Raw genomic sequence first — 22,020 nt, forward strand, 5'->3', positions numbered from 1 at the left:
GGTATGCACTGGTGTGCTACCGCGTCGTTATGCAACGGAAAGGCTTCCCGAAAGGGAGAGAGGGAGAGAGCACGAGTGGGTGTGTGTGAGTGTCATGGGAAATGGACGACACTGGAATTGCTGGATGGAAAGATAGCGCAACTACTGGCGATAAGGAGCGATTCCTGAGGTGCTCGTGTCCTAGGAAAAGGAAAAGGTGACACGAGAATCACCTTCGAGACGGGCTTATCCAATTCATCGAATATCGTGCAAGGGCGGTGTCCCCGGGTGGGACAGAACCGAACATGGGAACAGGAGCGGCAACAACTCGGTCACATTGCTTTTCACACTGCCGCAGTGTGGTGTCCCACATCGCGTTTGGCAAACGATTTCCTTCCCAGCCAGTTTTCATTTCACATGTTTTACTGGTTTTTATTATTCGCTAGCTAGAGTGTTGCTGGGACTAATTCCTCTTAATTGCCTGTGGCATTCGTTTCTTATGTGTGTGTGTGTGTGTTGGTTGTGCTGCGTGTTTGTTTACAGGTGTAATTTTGCTTCCTTTTCTGTGTCTAAATTTACTTTTCAAAGTTTGTTTTGTTTAATGATCATCTTTCGCTTATGTTTTATAGATCCCTAGTGCGCCCTTTACCTTGCCAAACCCGAATGAAGTATGAAGTATGTTTTGGCTATTTTTGATGGATCTGTGTAAATGTGTGTGTGATGTGAGGAGAGTTAGAACTGACACCAAAGTTTTCCTACGGTCACTTGAGCCAGTTTGTCTATGTACAATATTTACAAACCGAATCCGTCTTGAGGATAAGGTCGATTGCATTAAGTTGCATTTGAAAAAAGCTCACTAGTGTGTGTGTGTTTGTGTTGTATCCTCCATTTTGTTCTTCCCCACGTTGCCGCTGGGACACACTACGTCCGAGCGTCCGTTTTGTACGACTTTGCCAGCTGGTTCTGTGCACACTATGGCGCCCCACACGGTACCTACCTTCTCACAACACCAACTCGACTACTATTCACAGCGTACTCATATCACAAAATGATACAACGGTTCTAGCAAAGGAAAATGCGCACCCACGACAGCTGTGTGCTGCAGCCCGCAGCCGACTGTTTTGGTCTTCGCTCCAGCGGTACTGGTGACTTCCATTGGAAGCAAACCCCCTGGACTTAATTAGGTTGACAATGCACCGCCGCTGGCTTGGCGTCTGCCGGCGGTGCTGGTGGCGTCGCCTGTCGAACGTTACCCTGTCACGTGTGGAAACGGAACCACGGCACACTCTCACAGGGCCGTATCACCGACCCTGTGAGACTCCTATAGTCATACGGTGCTTTCGCGTTTCATCATCAGGGGCGTATCGGCGGACACTTCGTCCTCGGGCAGCCCGATGCACACCCGCGTCCGGGCGGTCGGGCCGAGATGCTGCATTGCGATGGCCGACGGTGGCGGTGGGGCCGGCGAACCCTGGTTGCTGGTGACGGAGATGGCCGTTATGTTGCGGACACCGGCAATCGTACCGCCGTACGATGGCCAGTGGTGCGCGTTGGGTGGCATGGTAACGCCCGGACCCGGGCCGCTGACGGCCGTCACCGGATGCCGGGGCAGCGTGCAGGTCGTGTGGGATGCCGTCGTGAAGGTCGACGGCATGTGACACATCGACACGTTGGTGATGGAGTTGGAGGCCTGCGGCGCACCGTTACGGAGCGTGCAGTACCCGAGGGTGGAGGAATGGTTGGCATGCAGTGCGGCCGCCATTGACGAACCGATGAAGTTTTGGTTCGGTGCGGTTGTCGTCAGCAGCAACCTGCTCGGACTGCTTGTGTCAATGGTCGATATGTGTTGTCTTCGTTTGATGAACTCCATCTAGGGAAGGGAAAGGGTTAATATTAGAAGAAACGTGAAAGCATTGATGAAAGGGTTTTTTTGGTAATTGTTTAAACAAGCAAGGGGAAGTTTTACATTTAAACTTATCGGACGTTCCAAATTTAAGTTGAGAAATTGAAACTAATTCTAACTAGCTTTCAAGCTTAACTGGCATATATTCAAGGGGAGCAATATACTAACTACGGCTTCAATATTTTGTATTGTCAAAAAAACATTTCAACTGCGATAATCCAAGAGAGTATTCCACACATTTGATATTACCTGGAAAAGTCACGATAAAGGTAAAAGCATTGTACATCGACCCCAACATATTCCAAGCCCATTTGAACAAACTTATCCAGCATTGTCTTCCGTTTCTTCTATTTCATCACATACTCCCATCTGTCACATAATCTTCATTTACTTTTCCTTCGAATTTGTGTGCCAAAGTTTGGGATTCAGGAAATTGTACTGGGATGTACTAGAATTTCCTGACGTAGAGTACAAATCCTTCACACATTCTAGAACTTAAGGAAGCTAATATGGATTCTTTTGAAACAGTGTATCAGTTGAGCCTGCTTTGATCAGAATCTAAATCTACCTCAAAACTTCCACAAATTAGTCCAACTTAAATGATGCTCCAGAAATGGTTAAATCCCTTTGCTAATTGAACTCGAAAATCCTGCATTGTTCCGTCCGGGGGATGTCCTACGTTGCGGTTTTGAAGATGTTTGTCGTAATTTATCTTTCACAATATTCTGGGCTCTGAAAAGAGCCGTTGGAGTTCACAAATGGGATTTCTTGTCGACAAGAACAAAACGAAAGAGAGCTATTGAGCCACAAAGTTAGGCTCATTTTCGAACTGCTGAACTGTTGAACTGTTGAGCCACAAAGTTAGACTCTTGAGCCTCTTGACTCTAGACTCCTTATATATCCTCTGGCGAGGATCTCATTTTTATTTCCATATCTCACTGGGGCTCTCACTGGGCACTTCCACTGTCACGTTCGCTCCTGACCCAATTAACATTCTCACGTCAGACGTTTGCCCAAACGTCTGACTAATCGGGATCGAACATGCATTATGGTCTAATAAATCCTTTAGACATTGCGTAAGACAACTTTTAAATCTTCTGATAGAAGGCTTTTTCTGAGTAAAAAAGCCAAAATACGGGTCCAGAATACATAAAACGTCTTTCGTAAGCGTATTCATCCTGTATAGAGATTTCTAATTCATGACTCTGTCAACGGTTTCTCGATTGTCCTGTGCTTTTTATCATCCCCAGCTCCCGTTCCCGCTTTGATGTGATTTCAATTTATGCACCGATCCAACATTTGAAAACAATCACATGCATCACGAGCCTCACACTAACCTGATCATCCGAATCGATTGTGTCCGGAATAACGTCCGGGTTTTTCTCGTCACTCTCGTTGCCATCGTACTCCTTGCTGGCGACGCTTTTATCGCTCGGCCCAGGCGATGATGTCCGCACGGTCGTACTCTGGGCCGTTTCCTTGTTCCGTCGGCCACCGGCACCGCACGGGAACTTCAGTGCCAGCACAATGGCACAGCTGCCAATCAGTACGGCCGCCGCCAACCCGATCGCAATCGACAGCGTAGGCGTGAGCGGTAGCGGCGAACGGGGACGCTCCACTGCAAAGTGATGGGAGACACGAGACAGGGAGACAAAATGAGTGTAATCCTACTGGTTCGCCGGTGGACGCTCCTCGTCCTCGTGGTTATCGTACCCTTCTCCGAGTCCTTCATCTGCTTCTCCGGCAGCCGCTGGGTGGCGGCACTCATGACGTACGGTTCCGACCGGCCCTTCGAGTTGAACGCGTACACGGCCAGCTGGTAGATGGCGCTCGGGTGCAGATTCGGCACCGTGAACCGTGGCACGGGCGAGGTGTTGTTGAAGCGCATCTCTTGCGAGTGGCTGTCGCGCAGCTCGAGAAAGAAGGATTGCGCTAACCCACCATTGAATCCTTCGTAGCAACGTACCGCCAACGACGTCATGGACACGTTCGCCACCGTACAGTTGTGTACTTGATCCGGTCGACCTAAGGATGTGAGAGAGAAAGAGAAAAAATCGGGAAAGAAAAGGGAAACAACAATGTAAGCATTGCAGTGGAAAAGGTATCATCCGTGTATTGTGCACCGAACGGTGAACCCAATTCCGAACTGCAATGGCCTAGCGTGCTGTGGCGAACGAGAATTGTGCTTCCACGTGGCAGATAGGAACTTATTGCTTGTCCGCTGCACGTGAGAAGCACAGCTGGCTGAATAAAAATGGAAGCTCGTATCTACCCATCCCCAAGCGTGGTAATAAAAAAGTGCACTTCCAATTAGGACCCTTCGGTCCATTCGCGCTGCTGCTGCTGCACAGCTGACGATCAGCGTTCGATAAACCAGCCAGGTGATGAAATGATTTTTCTTTGTGTGTGGACAAGAATGGAAGGCAAAGATAAATTGCACACCAAAAAAAAAACCGGGTGGAGAAAACATTCTTTTATTCCCGGGATTCGGGAAACACGGGGTGGAGTACACTCCCCACTCGTCCATGGAAGTGGAAGAGCGTAATTGGTTGTTTGTTGGCTCCACAAGCAACTTTCCAAAGACGGATGAGAAGGTACGGGTCGCAAACATACGTGATGGTCTACTGTACGTGCACTTTTTTCTGTGTGCTTTCGTCGCACCAAAGTAAGAGAAATAAGATTTACTTTCAAACAGCACCGCTGCATCAGTGCCACTGAGCTGCACTTTACACGGGGGGGTTTTTTTTTGTTGTACAGCTAATGCGGCAGCTGTCCGCACTTCCATGACCCGGTCGATGTTGATGAAAAGTGATTCCTAAATAGCTGCCAATGGTACTCGACACTTACTGCCCGACCCGGGCGTTGTGGAATTGTGTGCGCTTACGGGGGTTTTTCCTGGTTTTCTCTCGCCCTCTTCATATTATTGCCCGTGCTTTAAACCTGTTTTGAAGGAGCACTGAAAAGTTCCACTTGCACTTACGACATACGGTGGCGCTGGTCGCTTACACCCCAATTCTTGCAACTCTCAAGGGAAAGAGACGAAAATCGGAAAAGGTCCATCCGCAGAGAGCTTTCTCTCTCCCCCACCCAAAATACGTGGTGCCAAACAACAACTTCCAGCGCAAACAAACTAACATCAAACTTCAGTAAACTTGCGCCAAAAAAAAAAAACGATGGCCCACTCCACTGTGCGCCACCTCAGGAGGGTAAATTTGGAGAACTCCTTCACTATTCCCATTTACTCGTTTAAGCTTCGCCTGGTTAGTGTGTGTGTGTTTGTGTATGTGTTTTTTTTTGCGTCATTCTTTTGGCGCTCTTCACCTACTAAAAGACCACAAACAAACCTCGAAATGAACCTCTCTTTGAAAATTTGCCAAAGTCACCACAAAAACATAATAGTGCTGACGATGCTGCCGCTTATTCGCAGGTTTTGCCAAGATTGGGTTGCTTCTGCTTCGCGTTACCAAATTAAACTTCCCCGCACGAGGGGGGGGGCTCTGGTACCGTTTTTGGAAGGGAGACTGCAAAGCGGATTGTTGGGCGGTGTGTTGTGCAGAAATGTTTGTTTGTGCCCGAATACTGGCACAGCTGCTTTCTGGTGCAGGTGGTAGCGTTTACATTGACGTTCGTCGCTACTTTACCAGATCCATTTAAATGTGGTATTTAGCCAAGGTAATCACAATTCTACGGTGGATACGTAAGGTTCACCGCCATTAGGTTGGAAGGAAAGAATCGTTGGTGATGATAACTTAATGATGTGCTGCATTCTTACGTGAGTTACTGAGCACATCATTTGCAGCTGGGTGTGTGGTAATCGTATATCTTGACGTGTTTTTTTTAAGCTTTAAAGTTTCATAGTGAAATACATATAATTTAAGCAATGAAGGAACATTCTGAGGGGCAAGTCGAGTAACAAGAAAATTTCACATTTCTCAAAAATGTTATATCTCTCAATAATTTAAATTTTGTTGCCTAATTCACATCTATAAATAATGAAATTAAGACATAATCACGTGCGATTTTCAACTTCAAATTAGTAATGTGAGGTACAACATTATCCCAACCCTCTACCCAAAATACCTTCGCATAATGCTTCTTTTCTATCATCTTCCTGTTGATTGTTTTACCCTTAACCTATTATTTGCAAACAAAATCCGGACAATTATGAAGGAGTATATTCACAACACATTCACCAGCGCTTGTTATTGTACTAGCGCAAAGGTACAGCACATCCTGACGTGAGCTATGTTCCGGACAACGATACCCAACTGTAGACTTTCCGGTCAACCTCACGATCCCGGAGCGAGGTACGCCGTTGCTGCTACTTCACAGGTCGATGATTCTTTTGTTTTGAGCTACGCAACCCAACACAAAAGATAAGCCTGGAACGGTTTGACTCACGACTAAACCGTGCCTACCGTTTGATCATCTACATCGACAACGTTTGGTCTCAACCGGACGTTCGACACGGCGTTGATCTTCAAAGCTTTCACCCGCCAACTGTCATGTGGCTTCTGCCCTCACTGTCCAGCATCCGTTCCTAACTTCATTCTAATTTGTAGCTGCTATCCCCTTCCTTGAAAAAGCCTCATGATGCTTCAGTGGCGTTTCGAAAAGGTAGTTTAATTTTCAAAACTTAAAACTTCGTTTCCATCCTACAGATGGTTTCGCGTTTGCTGTAAAGTATGTATACTACTTCATCCATTTTGCAGTACTTTTGCCCTTCCTGGTGTAGCCCTATGCTCCAAGGGTTGTCTTTTTAGTGCACAACGATACGGGCACACAAAAGGACACTCCTTTAACTGCGTTTGCTTCTACAGCAATAAAACATTTCGTACAGGGCTAACAGGAAAAAGGGTAGTAGAAAAGAAGGATAAAGGATTTTCTTTTCGGTTTGTTCGTTTCGGTCACATTGGGTGTTTGTTTCTTGGGTGTATTATTTAATATTTAATCTGTTCTTCAGTTTCACTCTCACGGGATACTATCCTCATTTCCTGTACAGGGTGGTTGTGACCTTTTTGCTGCATGAAATGGAGCTATAACCAAACCCCCGGCAGCATCCTTTCTGGGGTCGTTCTCACCTCACAAAACCGGTGCACCCACGTAAAGGCAAAACAATTTGCCTGACAAAAGATCAGCCAGGATTATGCTCGTTAATTTAGTCCGGCTCTTGTGTGCGACGAAACATTTGAACGGAAAGCTTAAGTGGATTGGTACGGGAGATTTAATACCCTTATATTCTTCCCACTATTGTTCAAGGTACTTCCTTTCGCTATTGCAATGTTTTTTTTTTTGTATGGGTAACATAATCTGTTTTTTATAAGTACACCGACCTTCTTACAGTTTGTGTTTAATTAGACGTGTACGCGATACATGACGAAAGATACGATGAGCTATTAGTGGGCATAGTTGTTACTTCTATTGCTTTTATATACGTTAAGGATTGTGCCATTTCTCACTAAGCTCTAGTGCACTCACTCATATCATCTGCCGAAATCGAGTCGGTATCGGTGTTCGATCCTAAACCGAAGGATGTTTTTCGTAATATTAATGAAATGAAGACGACTTACGAATATATTTGACACTTCACCCAGGATTGTCAATAAGCTAATCTTTTAGGTTGAATGTTACAGAGTATTTCGAGGACTAGTTCGAGTAGAACTTTTTCTTCTCGTTACAAGTAGTAAATCCTAGCTTTGCTTCTGGTTTGATACTGGTCCAGTCGTGCGGAAGACTAACCATGCTGCTGATTTCTCTTTAGTAGATAATACATTTGTTAAAACTACTAGATAAGACTTGTTTCTTATGTAGTAAATAAACCTAACGAATATTTAGTTCAGATAAAAAACACGCTCTATTTATGATCATTAAATATCATTAATTTGTTCACTTTTGCTACGAGTTTGGTTAACAATTTAATAACACGTAATGAAGTAGAATATTTGTGAACGTACAGAACTGACGAAACCTACACCGTTCTTTTGAAAGGCGTCGGAAAATTTTTGAACATTTGCTCAAATAATCTAGCACAAAACATAGTCCCAAATACAATGTTAATTGCAAAATGGTTTTTCAATTTTTACTAACTAAGGAGCGCAATCAAAACATGGAAAGGCGCAAGAAAAAGATCATTCATCAACGAGCAAATCCAATACCATCCAATCAGGTACGGCTACTAGAGCCCCCGTAGAACGTACTGATAAGTGAAATAGATATCCGTTGGGCTTGCTGGTGCCCGCACCGAGCAGCCAGATGGGACGATGGTGTGGAAAGAAATTTATTCCATGAAAACTCCTAATGAAATCCCTCCCGGAAGGTTTCATTTAAACGTTTGAACAACTACCAGCTACCAAAACCAATAGCACCGTCGTCGGGGGTTCACGAAAGGTACAAAATTGATTGGCGAGAGTTTCGTCAGCTAGCAACGCTTGATTTAACAAAATACATCTTTGCTGTGTGTGTGTGTCTGTCTGTGGATGTTAGTATATATAATTAGATTCTACATCGTCTTCGCTGGTCGCTCTTTGATGTGACCATTAGATTTTCAAAGCGGTTGATTAATGCAATATACGGTGAGGTAGAACGTACAGCAATAAATATGCTAATCTCTCGTCTGCTGTTTCCCAGCGGAAATAATGTTAGTGACCTGGCAAGGCGTGCTACAAGGAACAAGATATTTGATAATCGAAAAGTTAAAGATATTTAAAGGGTTCCGGATTAGGAGTGATTTCATCAAAATTGATTACAGTGAAATCGTACATCTAGCACCGAACGCTTTTTTATAAACGCATTGTTTTTACGTATTAGTTTTCCACTAACCAATTTTCATGGCACGGGCAATGGAAGCGTGTGCTGTTTTATGCATCTTCACTATTGGGATTAACTTGCCGGTATCGGATTATATTACCAATTTTTGTGCTTATTACCTATAGCTCCAGCACAAGAGAGAACAATACATGAACCAGTTGGTGGAAAAGAGGGCAAGAAAAAAAAACCAACACTCGCTTTGATAATCAAGTTGATTAGATGAAACTTCCCTCTGCCCGGGATTTAATTTCGTGCGATACTCAACTCATCCCATCAGAGTCCGTCTTTGCCGTTGGAATGAAGTGATCGACAGGCGAGATGAAACGCTGCCTGGCAGGAAATACTAAAACCAGCTAATGGATCTCCCGTTCCCAGCAAACGGCTGGCCAGAAGATCGTAACAGGGATGGAGCTTTTTTCCCACCCCCACAGCTCTACTTTACTTTTTACCCAAAAACCCAGCACGGCAGAAGCTGCTCTGCATCCGTAGATGAAGTCGATGCTTAGATCCTGTTTTATGCTGTCTCGTATCTAGCAGCTAGGCACCGACATTCTCTAGCTCCAACCGTCCAAATCCATCGCCCATTCCATCGCCAGCTCTGATTCATCGAATCGAAGTTTGGAAGGCGATCGGTTGATGTCAAAATGTTACTTCACGATTACGAAACCGATTGGATTATCTTTCCGCAACTCGGTACGCCTGGCCGACAGTACGTCCGGCAAATCGGGAGCTTCTGTTTCGGTGCGGTTCAACGGGCCGAATAAATTGATGTCTGGTAAGGTATGCTAAGGTTATGAAATGTTGCTTAAAATTCTTCGTTGAGTAAGTGTCGTTTAGTAGCCTATTGGAGTGCAATCGTCTTGGTGTTTGCAAAGTTCGTATATTGCAGCTACAAATAAATGAATGAAAGACTCCCTAACAAGCTTTCGTTTCGTTACCTGTCAAAATCAAATTCCCGTGTGTTTCAAAAACAACAGCAATCAGTTTGAAACAATGTCGTCGAAACTTTCCTTAGTTAAAACTAGCGCGTAACATTATCACAAACACGCATCTAAAATGGCAGCGGTGCGATAAAATCAATATCTAACATCGTCCCGTCGGACGTACAACGAATTGGTATCATGTACCGCATGGTGCAAATCTTTCATCTTCAACAAAAACAACCCACCCCTAACACACATACACTTTCATCAAAACACCATCGAACGAATGGACCCGCAAAAAAAAAATTGCCAAACAAGTGAAAGTTATTGCAGTCCGGGGGTGCAAACGCTCGCCCAAGCATCACCTAGAAGTAATCTCAAATACGGGATACGGGGTTCATCGTCTTGCCGGGGTTACCGTTGACTTGAAATTTACCTGCAGCGATGATGTGGAAAACGCACGGTTGCCGTTGCTTGCCGATCTTGTTGGTCGCCGAGCAGAGCAGCGTACCGTAGTCGAGCTCGGTCATTGGCGTGTACGATACGATCGATGACGTGCCTGTCGTACGATGGCGACACACACACACACACCCCAGGGGTTCATCATTTATTCGGAGGCAGCACGACCAGTACGAGAACGTAGCGCAACAGCCAGAAGCGCAGCATGGTAGCATCAGAGGAAGAAATTTAAAAAAGCAACACAAAATGCGGAGTGTTAGTGGAAGTTATGCAGCAAACTGGAATTAAAATGAACCGGTAACATCGTAACGAACTTTTGCAAGCACAATGGATGGGTTAACTTTACATCCCTTTGCTGTGCACCGCTGTACGAATATTATCCTGGTACACAAACCGCTTTAACTGCCTCGTCCTTCGTGGCAGAGAAAAATTCAACGAAACTGACAGTTTAAAAAATCAAACACCATCGATGATGGCAATACATTACCGAGTCTTGAAATGTGGCTCGCCTGCACGTCGATGCTTTCGGCTGAATTATTAAACGTCCACTTGAACTCCACATCCGGCGGATTAGCGTCGACGACGCAGCGTATCTCGGCATTTTCCTGCTTGGCCACACCGTACACCCGCGGTTGGTTCGGTGCACAGGTCGGTGCATCTGCAAAAACGGGAACAGAACGGGGCGACACACATGACACGACAAACCCATTGCTAACCGATTGTCCCGCCGCGCTACACCGAATCGATGGCCGAGTCCTTGTAACACGGCACGCCGAACGGTGAAATCATGCCGGTGTGACGACATGCTTTCGCGGGGGTCGGGTCGGCAGACGAAATGAAAAATTCAATTATTCACTTACACATCACATTCAGCTCGAACGTCGGGCTGCTGCCCTCACCCTCGGCATTGAAGCCGACGCAGGTGTAGTTGCCGGCGGTGGTACGTGAGACGCCCTGCAGCACTAGCGAGTGCTTGCTAACGATGACACCCTGCGATATGTTGCGTGTTAGCGTTTTGTTCTGCACAACCCGACCGGTGGGGGGGAGGGTAGGATCGATGTCGTCGACATTTGGATCAGTTCCGCAAGGAAAATGAAGAAATTTCGAGAATTAAAAGAAAAAAGGATATTTAGTTACACCAGAACCGAAAGGAACCACAGCACAATCGATCCACTCACATTGTGCTTCCATTCGACCTTATAAACGGCCGGATGCGCTTTGACGATACAGTCGAAGTAAACGTCCGTGCCCTCGCGGATTGCGTTCGGGTCCAAGGAGCTCCCCAGCCGGACGGTCGCATCTGGTACGTCTGTAAATGAAGAACGCAAAGCGATAGAGGTAATGGCGTGCGGTTATGTCCACTGCCTGCCAGCAACTTACACTGAATGTCCAGCTGCCAACCGTCCTCGAGGGCGTCCGACTGCACGTAGGAATTGTACGCCTTGCAGGACAAATATTTGCCCGCATCGGTACGGTTCAGCACGATGGATAGTGTGCTTGTGGTTTGGTTGCCGTCGGCCGATGTCTGCATTTGTGATGGCGCCGGTCGCAGATCCCACGGTGACAACGGATTTGCGAAAACCGAGAAAATGTGTAAGTGTGTTGTTGGCGTCGCGTTGCGGTCAACCGCCCGAACGATTCCACCGCGCTAAACATGGCCGACTTACCGTTTCCTTGCTTTTGTCGAGCCGCACACCGTCCAGGAACCAGGTGATGGAAGCGGCTGGCCGTGAACCAGCACTTTGGCACAGAAGGTCATATCTTCGGCCGGCCGACAACGGTTGATGGGCGCCGATCAGTCTTATGTTTAGTGGAGCAACTGGTAGTGTGTGTGTGTGCAAGGGCCAGATCGAATAAAGTGCGGATAAGTTTGGTGTAATACTGCCGTTCAACATTGTTCAATCACTTACAGTTCATATCGATCTGGACGGACTGCTCCACTGGATTGGCCCGGGCGTGGTTGGTCGCCCGGCAGACGAGCTTGGTGTGCAGGTCCTGGCGGGTCAGCGGACCGAGCGCAATCTCACTCCGCAGGTGCTTCCCGAGCGGCATGTACTTGGTGTCCGCTGCCATTGGCACACCGTCCCGGTACCAGGTGACGGTAGGCGTGGGCCGCCCACCGTACACGTCACAGCGCAGCTTGATGTTGTCCCCTTCGCTGTACGGTCCGGCCACCGTCGTGCGCTCCATGCCGAGCTGATCACGTATCACCATCCGCTCCGGCGGGACTGCAAGTAATCAACGGTTCCACGGAGCGAACGCGAAAGCACAACAACAGCAATACGGAAGAAAGAAAGTTCAGCGTCAGAAAAGTAATAAAATTACTGATATAATAAAACTTTTTCCTGTGCACGCGCCAAAAAAAAGGAAGCCCCGAATCATTTCCTTAACCGTACTGGAAATTCACGCTTTCAACTATCACCACTGCTTGCTTGCCCGTCACCGACTTCCCCCTATTCGAACGTGCGAACTAGAACAGGATGTGTACTTAATGGAAAATCTTGGCAAAACTTCTCTCCGCCCCCCGGGTAGCTAACCGAGCAATTCGGTTCGTTTTTCCACGCGCAATATCCACGCGGCGCCCTCCCCATGACTTTTTCCTCCTCCTCCTTCTCCTCGACAACGTCTGTAGGATTGACCAAAAACTTTGCCAAACGCTTGTCGTCTGCACGGAGGCCACCAGTGCAGTGCTCATTTTCTCGTGCACTAATTTTAATGATCTGCAGTTTAATTACGTTTCCACAAGCGCACCTTCCAATCCACACTGCCCACGGTGGCCCATGGTGGGAAGTTTTGCTGTGTTTTACTTGCTTGCGGCATCTTGGTAGCTCCACTTACCTGGGTTAGAGTGAAGAGAGCCAAAAAAAAACCATTCCCACACACAGACACACACCAGAACTGCATCTCTTTCTTTAAACTCTTGACCCAATACTGGTACTTGGCAAGCAACGAAAGCGATAACGAAGGGAATGGGTGTGATGATGATGATGGTTGTAACGGTGCTGCTCCTTACCATATTGGAGCGAAGACCATCAATGGGAAGAAAATTAAAACACGAAATTGACACTCACGGATGAGTCCTTTGACTACTGCTAAGTGGCAGACTGCACGGAGAGGCAGAGTGTAATGGTGTTGCTGCAAGTATTTCTGTCGCTTAATTATGCACTGCAGTGAAGCTTCGAGACAGCATATTTAAGCAGTCAGCTAAATGGGAAGGGCTACAATTGAGAAGGTGTATTCCGAAAATGGTTTTGTTTTTTTTGGGGGGAACGGGAATGCTTTATTGAAATTACTCTATTTCCATTTCCGGAATGAACGTCATCAAAGGGTTTAAAGAGTTCCTCATTTCAGGTTTGTCAATTGCAGTGGTACAAACGCTCTAATTTGGATATTAAGATTGCCTTATAAGAAAGAACAGCACGGCATTTCTTTGGAGTTCGAGAAGAAATTTTGACTGGAAGAGTTTTACGTGATTTCATCAAGTTTACCTAGAGGATTCGGTTTTCAAGTGCGATATGGTATGATTTAATCACAATAGTACATTTTTTTGTTCCTCACTTGATAAAATATGTAATATTTTAGCACCTGAACTATACCACAGTTTTTAACTTTGGAAAACAAAATAAGAATCATAAGGTCAAAATTCACAAGAAGAGAAAAATTGAAGCAACAGCAAAGGGATGGCGATTAGAAAAGTTAAAACATTATTTAAAGTTGTCAAGTAGTTAATGTTATTTGTGAAAGTAACGAGAATGGAAGCCCATGCTGAATGATTTTTAACAACAACTAAATTTGCTTAATGATGAAAGGTTATTCACCCTTAGAAAAGACCAGGCTGCTCCATTTCACTCAATGTGAAATGTTGCGCTTATCTTAAAACTGTTTAAACTTATTGAATGAGTGGGGCAACGTCATTGTGTTAACGTTATACTTGCAAAAAAGTCACTCTTACTAAAATTAATACTAAATAATTAAATTAAATAAAATTAAAAATAAACAAGTAAATAAATAAATAAAAACTAATAAATACTAAAACGCAAAACTCCAAATGCGTTAGAAAGCACACCATTATCAGCGGTAATGGCAGGAAATAATACTTACATTCCTGACACGTGTAAAACAAATGACCAAATGAGTAAAAAGGAACAGGAAACAATCTTAAACGTTAGATGTCCTACAAAAGACCAGGCTGCTCCATTTCACTTAATATGAAATGTTGCGCTTATCTTAAAACTGTTCAAACTTATTGAATGAGTGGGGCAAAGTCATTGTGGTAGCTTTATACTTGCAGAAAAGTCACTCTTACTAAAATAAATACTAAATAAATAAAATAAATAAAATTTTAAGAATGAAATAAATAAATAAATAAAAACTAATAAATACTAAAACGCAAAACTCCAAATGCATTAGAAAGCACACTAGTAGAAGCGGTAATAGCAGGAAAAATAATTGCATTTCTGACACGTGTAAAACAAATGACCAAATGAGTAAAAAGTAACAGGAAACAAGCTTAAACCTTAGATGTCCTACAAAAGACCAGGCTGCTCCATTTCACTTAATGTGAAATGTTACACTTATCTTAAAACTGTTCAAACTTATTGAATGAATGAGGCAACGTCATTGTGTTAAATTTATACTTGCAAAAAAGTCACTCTTACTAAAATAAATACTAAATAAATAAATAAATAAAAAAAAATAAATAACTTTATTAAAAAAAATAAATAAATAAATTTATTTTTGAATAAATTTATAAAAAACTAAAAAATACTAAAACGCAAAACTACAAATGCGTTAGAAAGCACACAATTAGCAGCGGAAATGGCAGGAAAAATAATTACATTCCTGACACGTGTAAAACAAATGAGCATATGAGTTAAAAGTTACTGGAAACAATCTTAAACCATAAATGTCCCCCATCTTAAAACATTGATTTCATTAAAAAAAACATTTGTTGCTTTTTCGCTGAGTTTGATTGATTTCAGATGATGATGATGATTTTAATATCCCGTTTGTATCAAGTTATACCTCATCTTCCCGCGAAAGAAATAATTGTGTCATGTGTTTTTCTGAAACTTTAATTTCAAGTAAATCACAAGTAAAGTTTATACATCTGTATATTAAACAAACCCATTACAGTTTTTTCTTATCCTCGGTTTGCAGAGAAGCTAATATTGCAGAAAGCGATAAAATAATATCAAACACATCAGCCAGCTAATTACGCCAGCCGCTTAGCTTGTTAGCTTAACGAGCTTGAGCAGCGGTACGAGACAATGGCAAAACTGTCGTACGCTTATAAATGGAGCGCAAAGCATAAAAGTACCGAACGATGGTTTGTCATTCGCATCCCTCCCCATGTACGATGTATGCACGCTTCACGTCAGATTATGCTCAAAATTTAACTGAACTGGTGCTCCGCGGGCACAACTCTACGGAACGCACATAACGCGACCAACTCACGTCATGATACGAACCACACAGTGACAAATAAAAAACCATGCACACACACACACACACACTCACACACACACACACACACACACACACACACACACACACACACACACACACACACACACACACACACACACACACAACATGCAGTAAAATTGCCAATAAAAAATGGCAAAATATAACACATAAATGAGAAAAATGTCCATCAAGGGAATGAAGCTTCCTGAAGGGTGTATACCATTGGCTGCAATCATGTGCATGGGAAAAAAGACAGTTTTCACAAACCACATCCCCATCCACCCCCAGAAAAACCTGGGACTGTGCCGGGTACCATTGAGTTGTGTTTTCAACGAGTTAGCACAATTCTTTCCGGCCGGTTTAGCTCGTTGGGACTGTTTGGGCTGTAGATCGCCATGTGTGTATGTGTGAGAATGGGGGGGCACAGTACGGAAAGGGAGCGAAGGGACAAAACGACGGCTCAATTTCACATGCACTCACAAACACACACACACACACACACACACACACACACAGTCATGCTTGTACGCACATGTACGCTCACCCAGCCACGCATAATGCATGAGCCATCCATATTTTGGTCCCAGTCCTTGATAGCTCCCGTACCCGAGTTTTGCGGAATTTGGAATGCGCAGAAACAGAATCCGACTATTGTTCTACATATTTCATATTTTATTCGCGTGAAGCGTACCACATTGTGGAGTGGATCCGGGCGACCGTGTTTGGTGGTGGTGGTGGTGGAGGGACGCCCCGAGGTACGGTGGGTCCGGGTCGCGAGCGACTCGTTGAATATCAAAGCACTCCCTCGTGGCTAATTTTCACCGTAAAAAGTAAAGCCAGGGAGCGAGGTACGGTTGGCCGGGTAGAAAGGATGAAGTGGGAGCGGCGTGTGCATGTGATGTGGATGAAATATGGACACGTGGAGAGATCCCATCCCGGGCAAATCCGGGGAAACATGGTTGGGTAGAATTCAAGCAAAGGTAAAACAAATACAGTTTAATGTTCGTGCCTTTTTCCGTTTGCTTCCAGGTCGAACTGGCTACACGGGCTGCGGTATACACTCTGCCATCGGTCGGTAAGGTAAGTGCAAATGCAGTTTTGGAAAATTGTTTGAAAAGAAGCACATACTAGTCAAACAGAAGAACGAAATAACATGCATGACGGGGATCAAGGCGCAAAAAAAACTATCTATTACAAACCGCTCATCATCCAGCAAACCAACTCGTTGTAAGCTGCTGAACAAGAGGACAAGAGGACGTTTGGGGACAACGGAAAAGAAGGATGTGCTAATGTACTGGCATTGTTGGTGCTGTATGGCATTTTAAACCAACCCTACCGAACAGGGAAATTCTCTTCCCGCTTCGGTGTAAACAAAAGAAAAACTCCATCCCGGGACACATATAGTTGCATTGCGCACTCCATAAAGTTCGCTATAGCAACTACCCACAAGCGGATTATCGGTTTTGGTTGCCATGCAAGGAATTTAACCACTCCAGTTCAAGATTTGTTCATGACTGCGAAATTGTGTAGGAATTTACTGCGGAAGCAAAGCTTAAGCCATCCACAAAGTTTAGAGTTTATGCAAATGATGTGCATTCCGGTTTTTGTTGAAGTTGAAGACCAATTAAAAATAGTTTAACATCCAACTGCTCAAACATCACTGGACATCATCAGCTTAGTGCGCTCGGTTACTCCAAGAAAGCTCTTCACATCCTTGAAGCTTCTGCATTTATTTACCTAAAAGCACTACCGCTTACACTCAAAACGGGCACAGTTAATCGATTTTTATTACTGTTAGTCCACACACAGACGACAAAACCATTAATTGGACGCTTGATTACGCCGAGGATTAATCTTCTTAGCGAAATAACTAAGTGCGGCAACAAAAAAACCAAAAATAAAGCACAAACTGAATGAAGTTTTTCTGGCCCAAAATTAGAAACACCGACATCATATTCCTCACCCACTCAACCACCAAAATTCCCAAAGTCCCGCCGGTATGACGAAGGATTATACTTTCGATTGTTAAATAACTTATTTCATCTCTGAGCGAACGCGCTCAAGCTTTCCTTCCTTCCCGGTCGGCGTGATCCCCCATCCCATCCCTGCTCGATGCCTAATGTCCCGAACTCATCAGTCATCAGTTCTCGCATTGACAAAGGGACGCACCTCCGAAAGCAATTATGCCCACCCATCGCTGGCCCGGGATAAGACCCGTAGGCCTTTCTGCTATGGTTTTTATATGTTTTTTTTTTGGTTTGACTGTGAAGCTCTCCTTCATTACATACAATTCCACGCCAATGAAACGCACAGGACAGAACAAAAAAGGACACACACACACACACACACACACAAAAACTCCCAACAAAAACCGCTGCTAAGTAGAGCAAAAAAAAAACAAAACAGGGGGCAGCTGGGTGTAAAAACGATCCATCCCGCACGCTGGACAATCCGTTGCCGGTCAACGACGGTCTTAATGGTTGCGTTGTTTGTCCAAATCTCCCATCATTATTCCCTGCTTAAACCATTTAAACATAATTAATTTACAGCTTTCTGGTAGAGTTTGATGGAAAACGGTTTGAGGCGATGAAAATGGGAAAAGCCTGCCAGGGTCTGTGTGTTTGGGAAAGCTTACCATCAGCGTTTTCTTTTTTTTGTGTGTGCGTGTCTTCCGCTTTTCTCCGCAAAGCCTAGACTAGACACTGGGCATACACCAGCGGTGGTATACTAACGAACGGATTAGTGACAGCGACAAAATCGACTGAAGGCTCCAGAAAGAGCGTTCGCTGTGGACAAGCGATCCACCCCGGTTAGTGGGTGGATGGTTAATTTTCTCCACCAAACCCAAACCGAAACGGGTTGGTGAGGATGGGTGGGAATGGGAGGAGGGAAGTTTCATCTTGTGGCTTCAACTTTGGTGCGATTCACACCGACAGTCAGTCAGACACTGACGATGATGATGATCCTTTTCCACTAAACAAAAGCGAGTTGTTTGACGTTAAAGAGTGATTTATTTCGTTCGTTTCCTATGACGACCAGGGAGTGGATGTACAGCGGAGGAAGTTGCCAGAAGGTTGCATCATCGATGGGATTATTGAAAAAAGTGAATCGATTGTCTAGCGTCTGGGAAGGTGGCCTTGTGAAGCACATTACCTTAAGCAGATGCTAATGATTCGTTGGAAGACTTACCACAAAAACACTGTTTCTTATTAGTGTTGGAAAAAGCGACGGGTTTTGCGAGCTTTGTTTTTTTTTTTTGGTTCCACATAGAATCATTTCAAAAGACATACACAACGTACATGAAACCGTCTACTGCCCGTAAATCATTTCGTTTGGGCGCCCTTGGAAATGGAAGGTTTCGGAGGGAAGAGGACGGCGATCACGGGTCGACAGCCGAAAGAAGGTGAAAAGGATAACACATCCTCCAGTTGGAAGAAGCACAGGGACAGCAGCGTCTGGTCCAGAAGCGGGCATTAAACACACATTAGAGGAAAGTGAATAAATCTCTTGTGCGAAAATAAACCTTCCTTCCAGAACGCTCGGTCCCGTCTCTCGATGGTTTTTACTTAACTTCCCACCCCAACCTGTGGACGAGACGAGCCCAAGCAAAACCGGTGAGTTTTCCCGTTTTTTTACCCGCCACCTCTCTCACCAGCTCGATCGGTTTCAGCGCTCGCGGACCCCACGCTTGGTTGCCGGTTTTGCTGCTTTACTTTTCATCTGCTTTACTTCTTCGGGCTGCCCACACTCCCGTAGGCGGTTCTTGTGGGTTTCTCACACGAACTTCAAGAAGAAAACATTGATTGTTCGGTTTTGGCTAAGCTGCATTCGGTTTGGCTAACCGTTGGGAAGAGGGACGGGAGCCCAACCATCCGTACCGATGGAGATCCTTTCAATGGTACGGGTTTGCTGCTGCACAGGGAGGCTTGAAGTCTCACCCGGCTGAACAGCACCGAAAGCATTAACGGCCATCCGAGAGCAGAAAGCAGAAGATTTGCCCACAAGGCTTCAGGTTCTGTTGGGATGGTGAAAGGGGAAGAAACTGGGAGGGACAAAAAAGGCAAGCTGCTGGGAGATTCCACTTAACGGTGTAGCCAACAGTCAGCCATGCGAAACGTGAAAGGCGTCCACTGGGACCAGGGACCTCTCTGCAACGGCGAACACTCGATACAGGCTGCCGGGGATTGGGGTGGTAGTGTTATTCTACCCCGCAAAGCCAAGGTAAAGAGGGTAAAGAGCACGGAGCATGGAGCAAAATGTCTATGGGAAAGAATTAGCGCCAAGATTTCGCAGAATCCTACGGCGCTGAGGCTTGAATTCGCAAACAAAGAAAAAGTGAATCGAGTCAGTAACCCGGCGGGGGTGGAAAAGCAGATGTTCTACCCGAATGAAAGAGGGATCTGAGCTGTTGGACTCTGTTACTTATTCTTTCTCTTCCTCTTCTTTCTCTTCCTCTTCTTCTTTTTTTTATCAACCATTCCGTGCCACACCGCGCACCCTAATTGCCGATTCAGTTTTACCAGATCTTCAACAGCCCAGCAATCGCTTACATGATACGCAAGAAAAACCACACTGGTTACTTGGTGCACTGAACCGAAAATAATGCCGGACCGGTTCTAGCCGGTCGGCACTCGCTTCCCGAACTCTCGAAAACGGAGGCGCCGGAGTTCCATAGCAAGTTTGTCGAGCAATAATTCTTGCATCGTTCTCCCATCGCATCTCGCGTCTTCGCAGCGGAGTAGCTCCCAATTCTTAAAGTGCAAAACCCTTCACCCAACTCCGGGATGTCCACAGTGTGGCTGGATCCCATTCGTTACCTTCCAGTTTGGTGGCGGCGAACCGTACCATTCGAACGGAGCAATTGCAGTCGCTTAATATTTTTGCTACCGATAATTTAACACAGCTGCAAATAGAACGCGAATCGCGCAGCGCCTTCGTACACCACTCGCAAGCGCCCAGTGCTCCGGCACCGGGTCTTCATTGGCTAAATTTAGTGCCTCATGAAGCACAGGTATTGGCAGGGGGGTTTTTTCCCTTTCACTGCTTTGCTTCTTTTTTTTCGGCAAAGTGAACCCAGAAATTAACCTCCACCAGCTGTTTCTTGTTCCCGTTCCTGGGCGTACGGCTTCGGTTTGAGTGCGACCTGCGCACACGCGGTCAAGATTGATGTAGTTCCACCGGTTTCCGGTGAATGAATTCGGTGCAGAAGAGGGCGCAATACTTTTACACAGCATTTTACCGTCCATTTCTGTTCGATTGCTGCCGTGCACTAAAGAGATGCAATTTATCTAAAATGGTTTTGCGGAATTATTGCATCCACCAGCGGCACTAGCCGGGCGTACCGATACGCGAGGAAGCGGATTTTTTGCGAGCTGGCAAAAAATGTTTCAGCGCAAGAAGGAAAAGGGAAGAATTAAGTTTAAACATTTGCAATTCAACTTCCACTGGAGAAATTAAAAATTCAACACCTCCGCACAAAGGCTGAAAGCATCTGCCGAGCGCGATCAAATGCACCGAACCCATCGCGCGCCGCTCAGTGTGTTAACCTTATTGGGTTAGTACTTTAAAAGCAAACATACAGCACATATATTTTTCATCCGCCTCGCGGAACGATTCACGTTTCGAGTGCTCTACACAAATCATCTCTCAATGATGTTACCATGCTTTGGTCCGGTTCCCATCGCGAGTGGGTAACCATCGGCATCGCCAGGCCCAGGCTCGCGATGATAGGACGAAGGATTTTATCTTTCCTTCTTTCTTTTTTTCCGTTTCCACCATTTTTGATAGCACTTTACGACACCATTGCACGCGCCTTATCAAATCCCGGAAATGAGAACGATGAATGACAAACGGTAACCATAAGGAAGGGATCAAACAGCTTTTTTTTCGCCCCCCATCACAGACGGTGATTTCCCTTTTTCGCTGCACCATGTTCGCCCGTATCATTGACGTTACCGGTTTGACGAGGTTTCACTATGGTCAGCAATATTTCCGGTTACTTTCACTAGCCGGTTCTGTATTCCGGATGTCGTGTGTGTGTGAAAGTGCCACTCGGCAGAGGATGAGCGTGTTTTGCAGTCAACCCAAATGGAAATGCTTTCCACAGTTTGTCGCTGTCTCTTCCGCGCTCCGATCAAAAATGGCAACCACTGATGAGCAGGGTTGAATTTGAATACTGCCTAGAACTGACGACGCCGTAGCTGGTGCGCTGGCTATTGCTGTTTGGTGTGCGTTTTTTCCGATGGTTCTTCAACGTTATTCCTCCATTACGATTCCCGGACCGAAGGGAAACGGGCCATCCCATCGTGTTTTATGTTTATTTCGTTCCATTTCATTTGACGCCCTTTTTTTGTGGAGATCGATGTGGGGGGTTTTTTTTCGGCGGGGTGAGGTTGCTCTTGCTGCAGATGGGTTCGTCGTCGTTCGGTGCGGGTCATTATTCGCTTCACCGGTGGTAGACCATTTAGATTTTAACGGTTA

At 45.3% G+C, this 22,020-nt stretch overlaps 1 protein-coding gene across 1 annotated transcript in view; it reads right to left on the reverse strand.

Annotated features, from left to right (window-relative positions):
• Positions 1-1,306: 1,306 nt before the first annotated feature.
• The window catches only part of LOC128296991 (contactin-4), a 91,448-nt gene continuing 70,734 nt past the window's right edge, over positions 1,307-22,020 (reverse strand). The window contains exons 4-13 of the mRNA XM_053032528.1: positions 11,982-12,299; positions 11,739-11,890; positions 11,452-11,596; positions 11,250-11,380; positions 10,932-11,091; positions 10,559-10,729; positions 10,049-10,171; positions 3,596-3,907; positions 3,220-3,500; positions 1,307-1,849 (exon numbers count right to left, since the gene is read on the reverse strand). Of these exons, the coding sequence (XP_052888488.1) occupies positions 1,307-1,849; positions 3,220-3,500; positions 3,596-3,907; positions 10,049-10,171; positions 10,559-10,729; positions 10,932-11,091; positions 11,250-11,380; positions 11,452-11,596; positions 11,739-11,890; positions 11,982-12,299 (2,336 nt within the window). The remainder of the gene's footprint in view (positions 1,850-3,219; positions 3,501-3,595; positions 3,908-10,048; positions 10,172-10,558; positions 10,730-10,931; positions 11,092-11,249; positions 11,381-11,451; positions 11,597-11,738; positions 11,891-11,981; positions 12,300-22,020) is intronic.

The sequence above is a fragment of the Anopheles moucheti genome, chromosome 2 (assembly GCF_943734755.1).
Source record: "Anopheles moucheti chromosome 2, idAnoMoucSN_F20_07, whole genome shotgun sequence".
Classification (NCBI taxonomy): domain Eukaryota; kingdom Metazoa; phylum Arthropoda; class Insecta; order Diptera; family Culicidae; genus Anopheles; species Anopheles moucheti.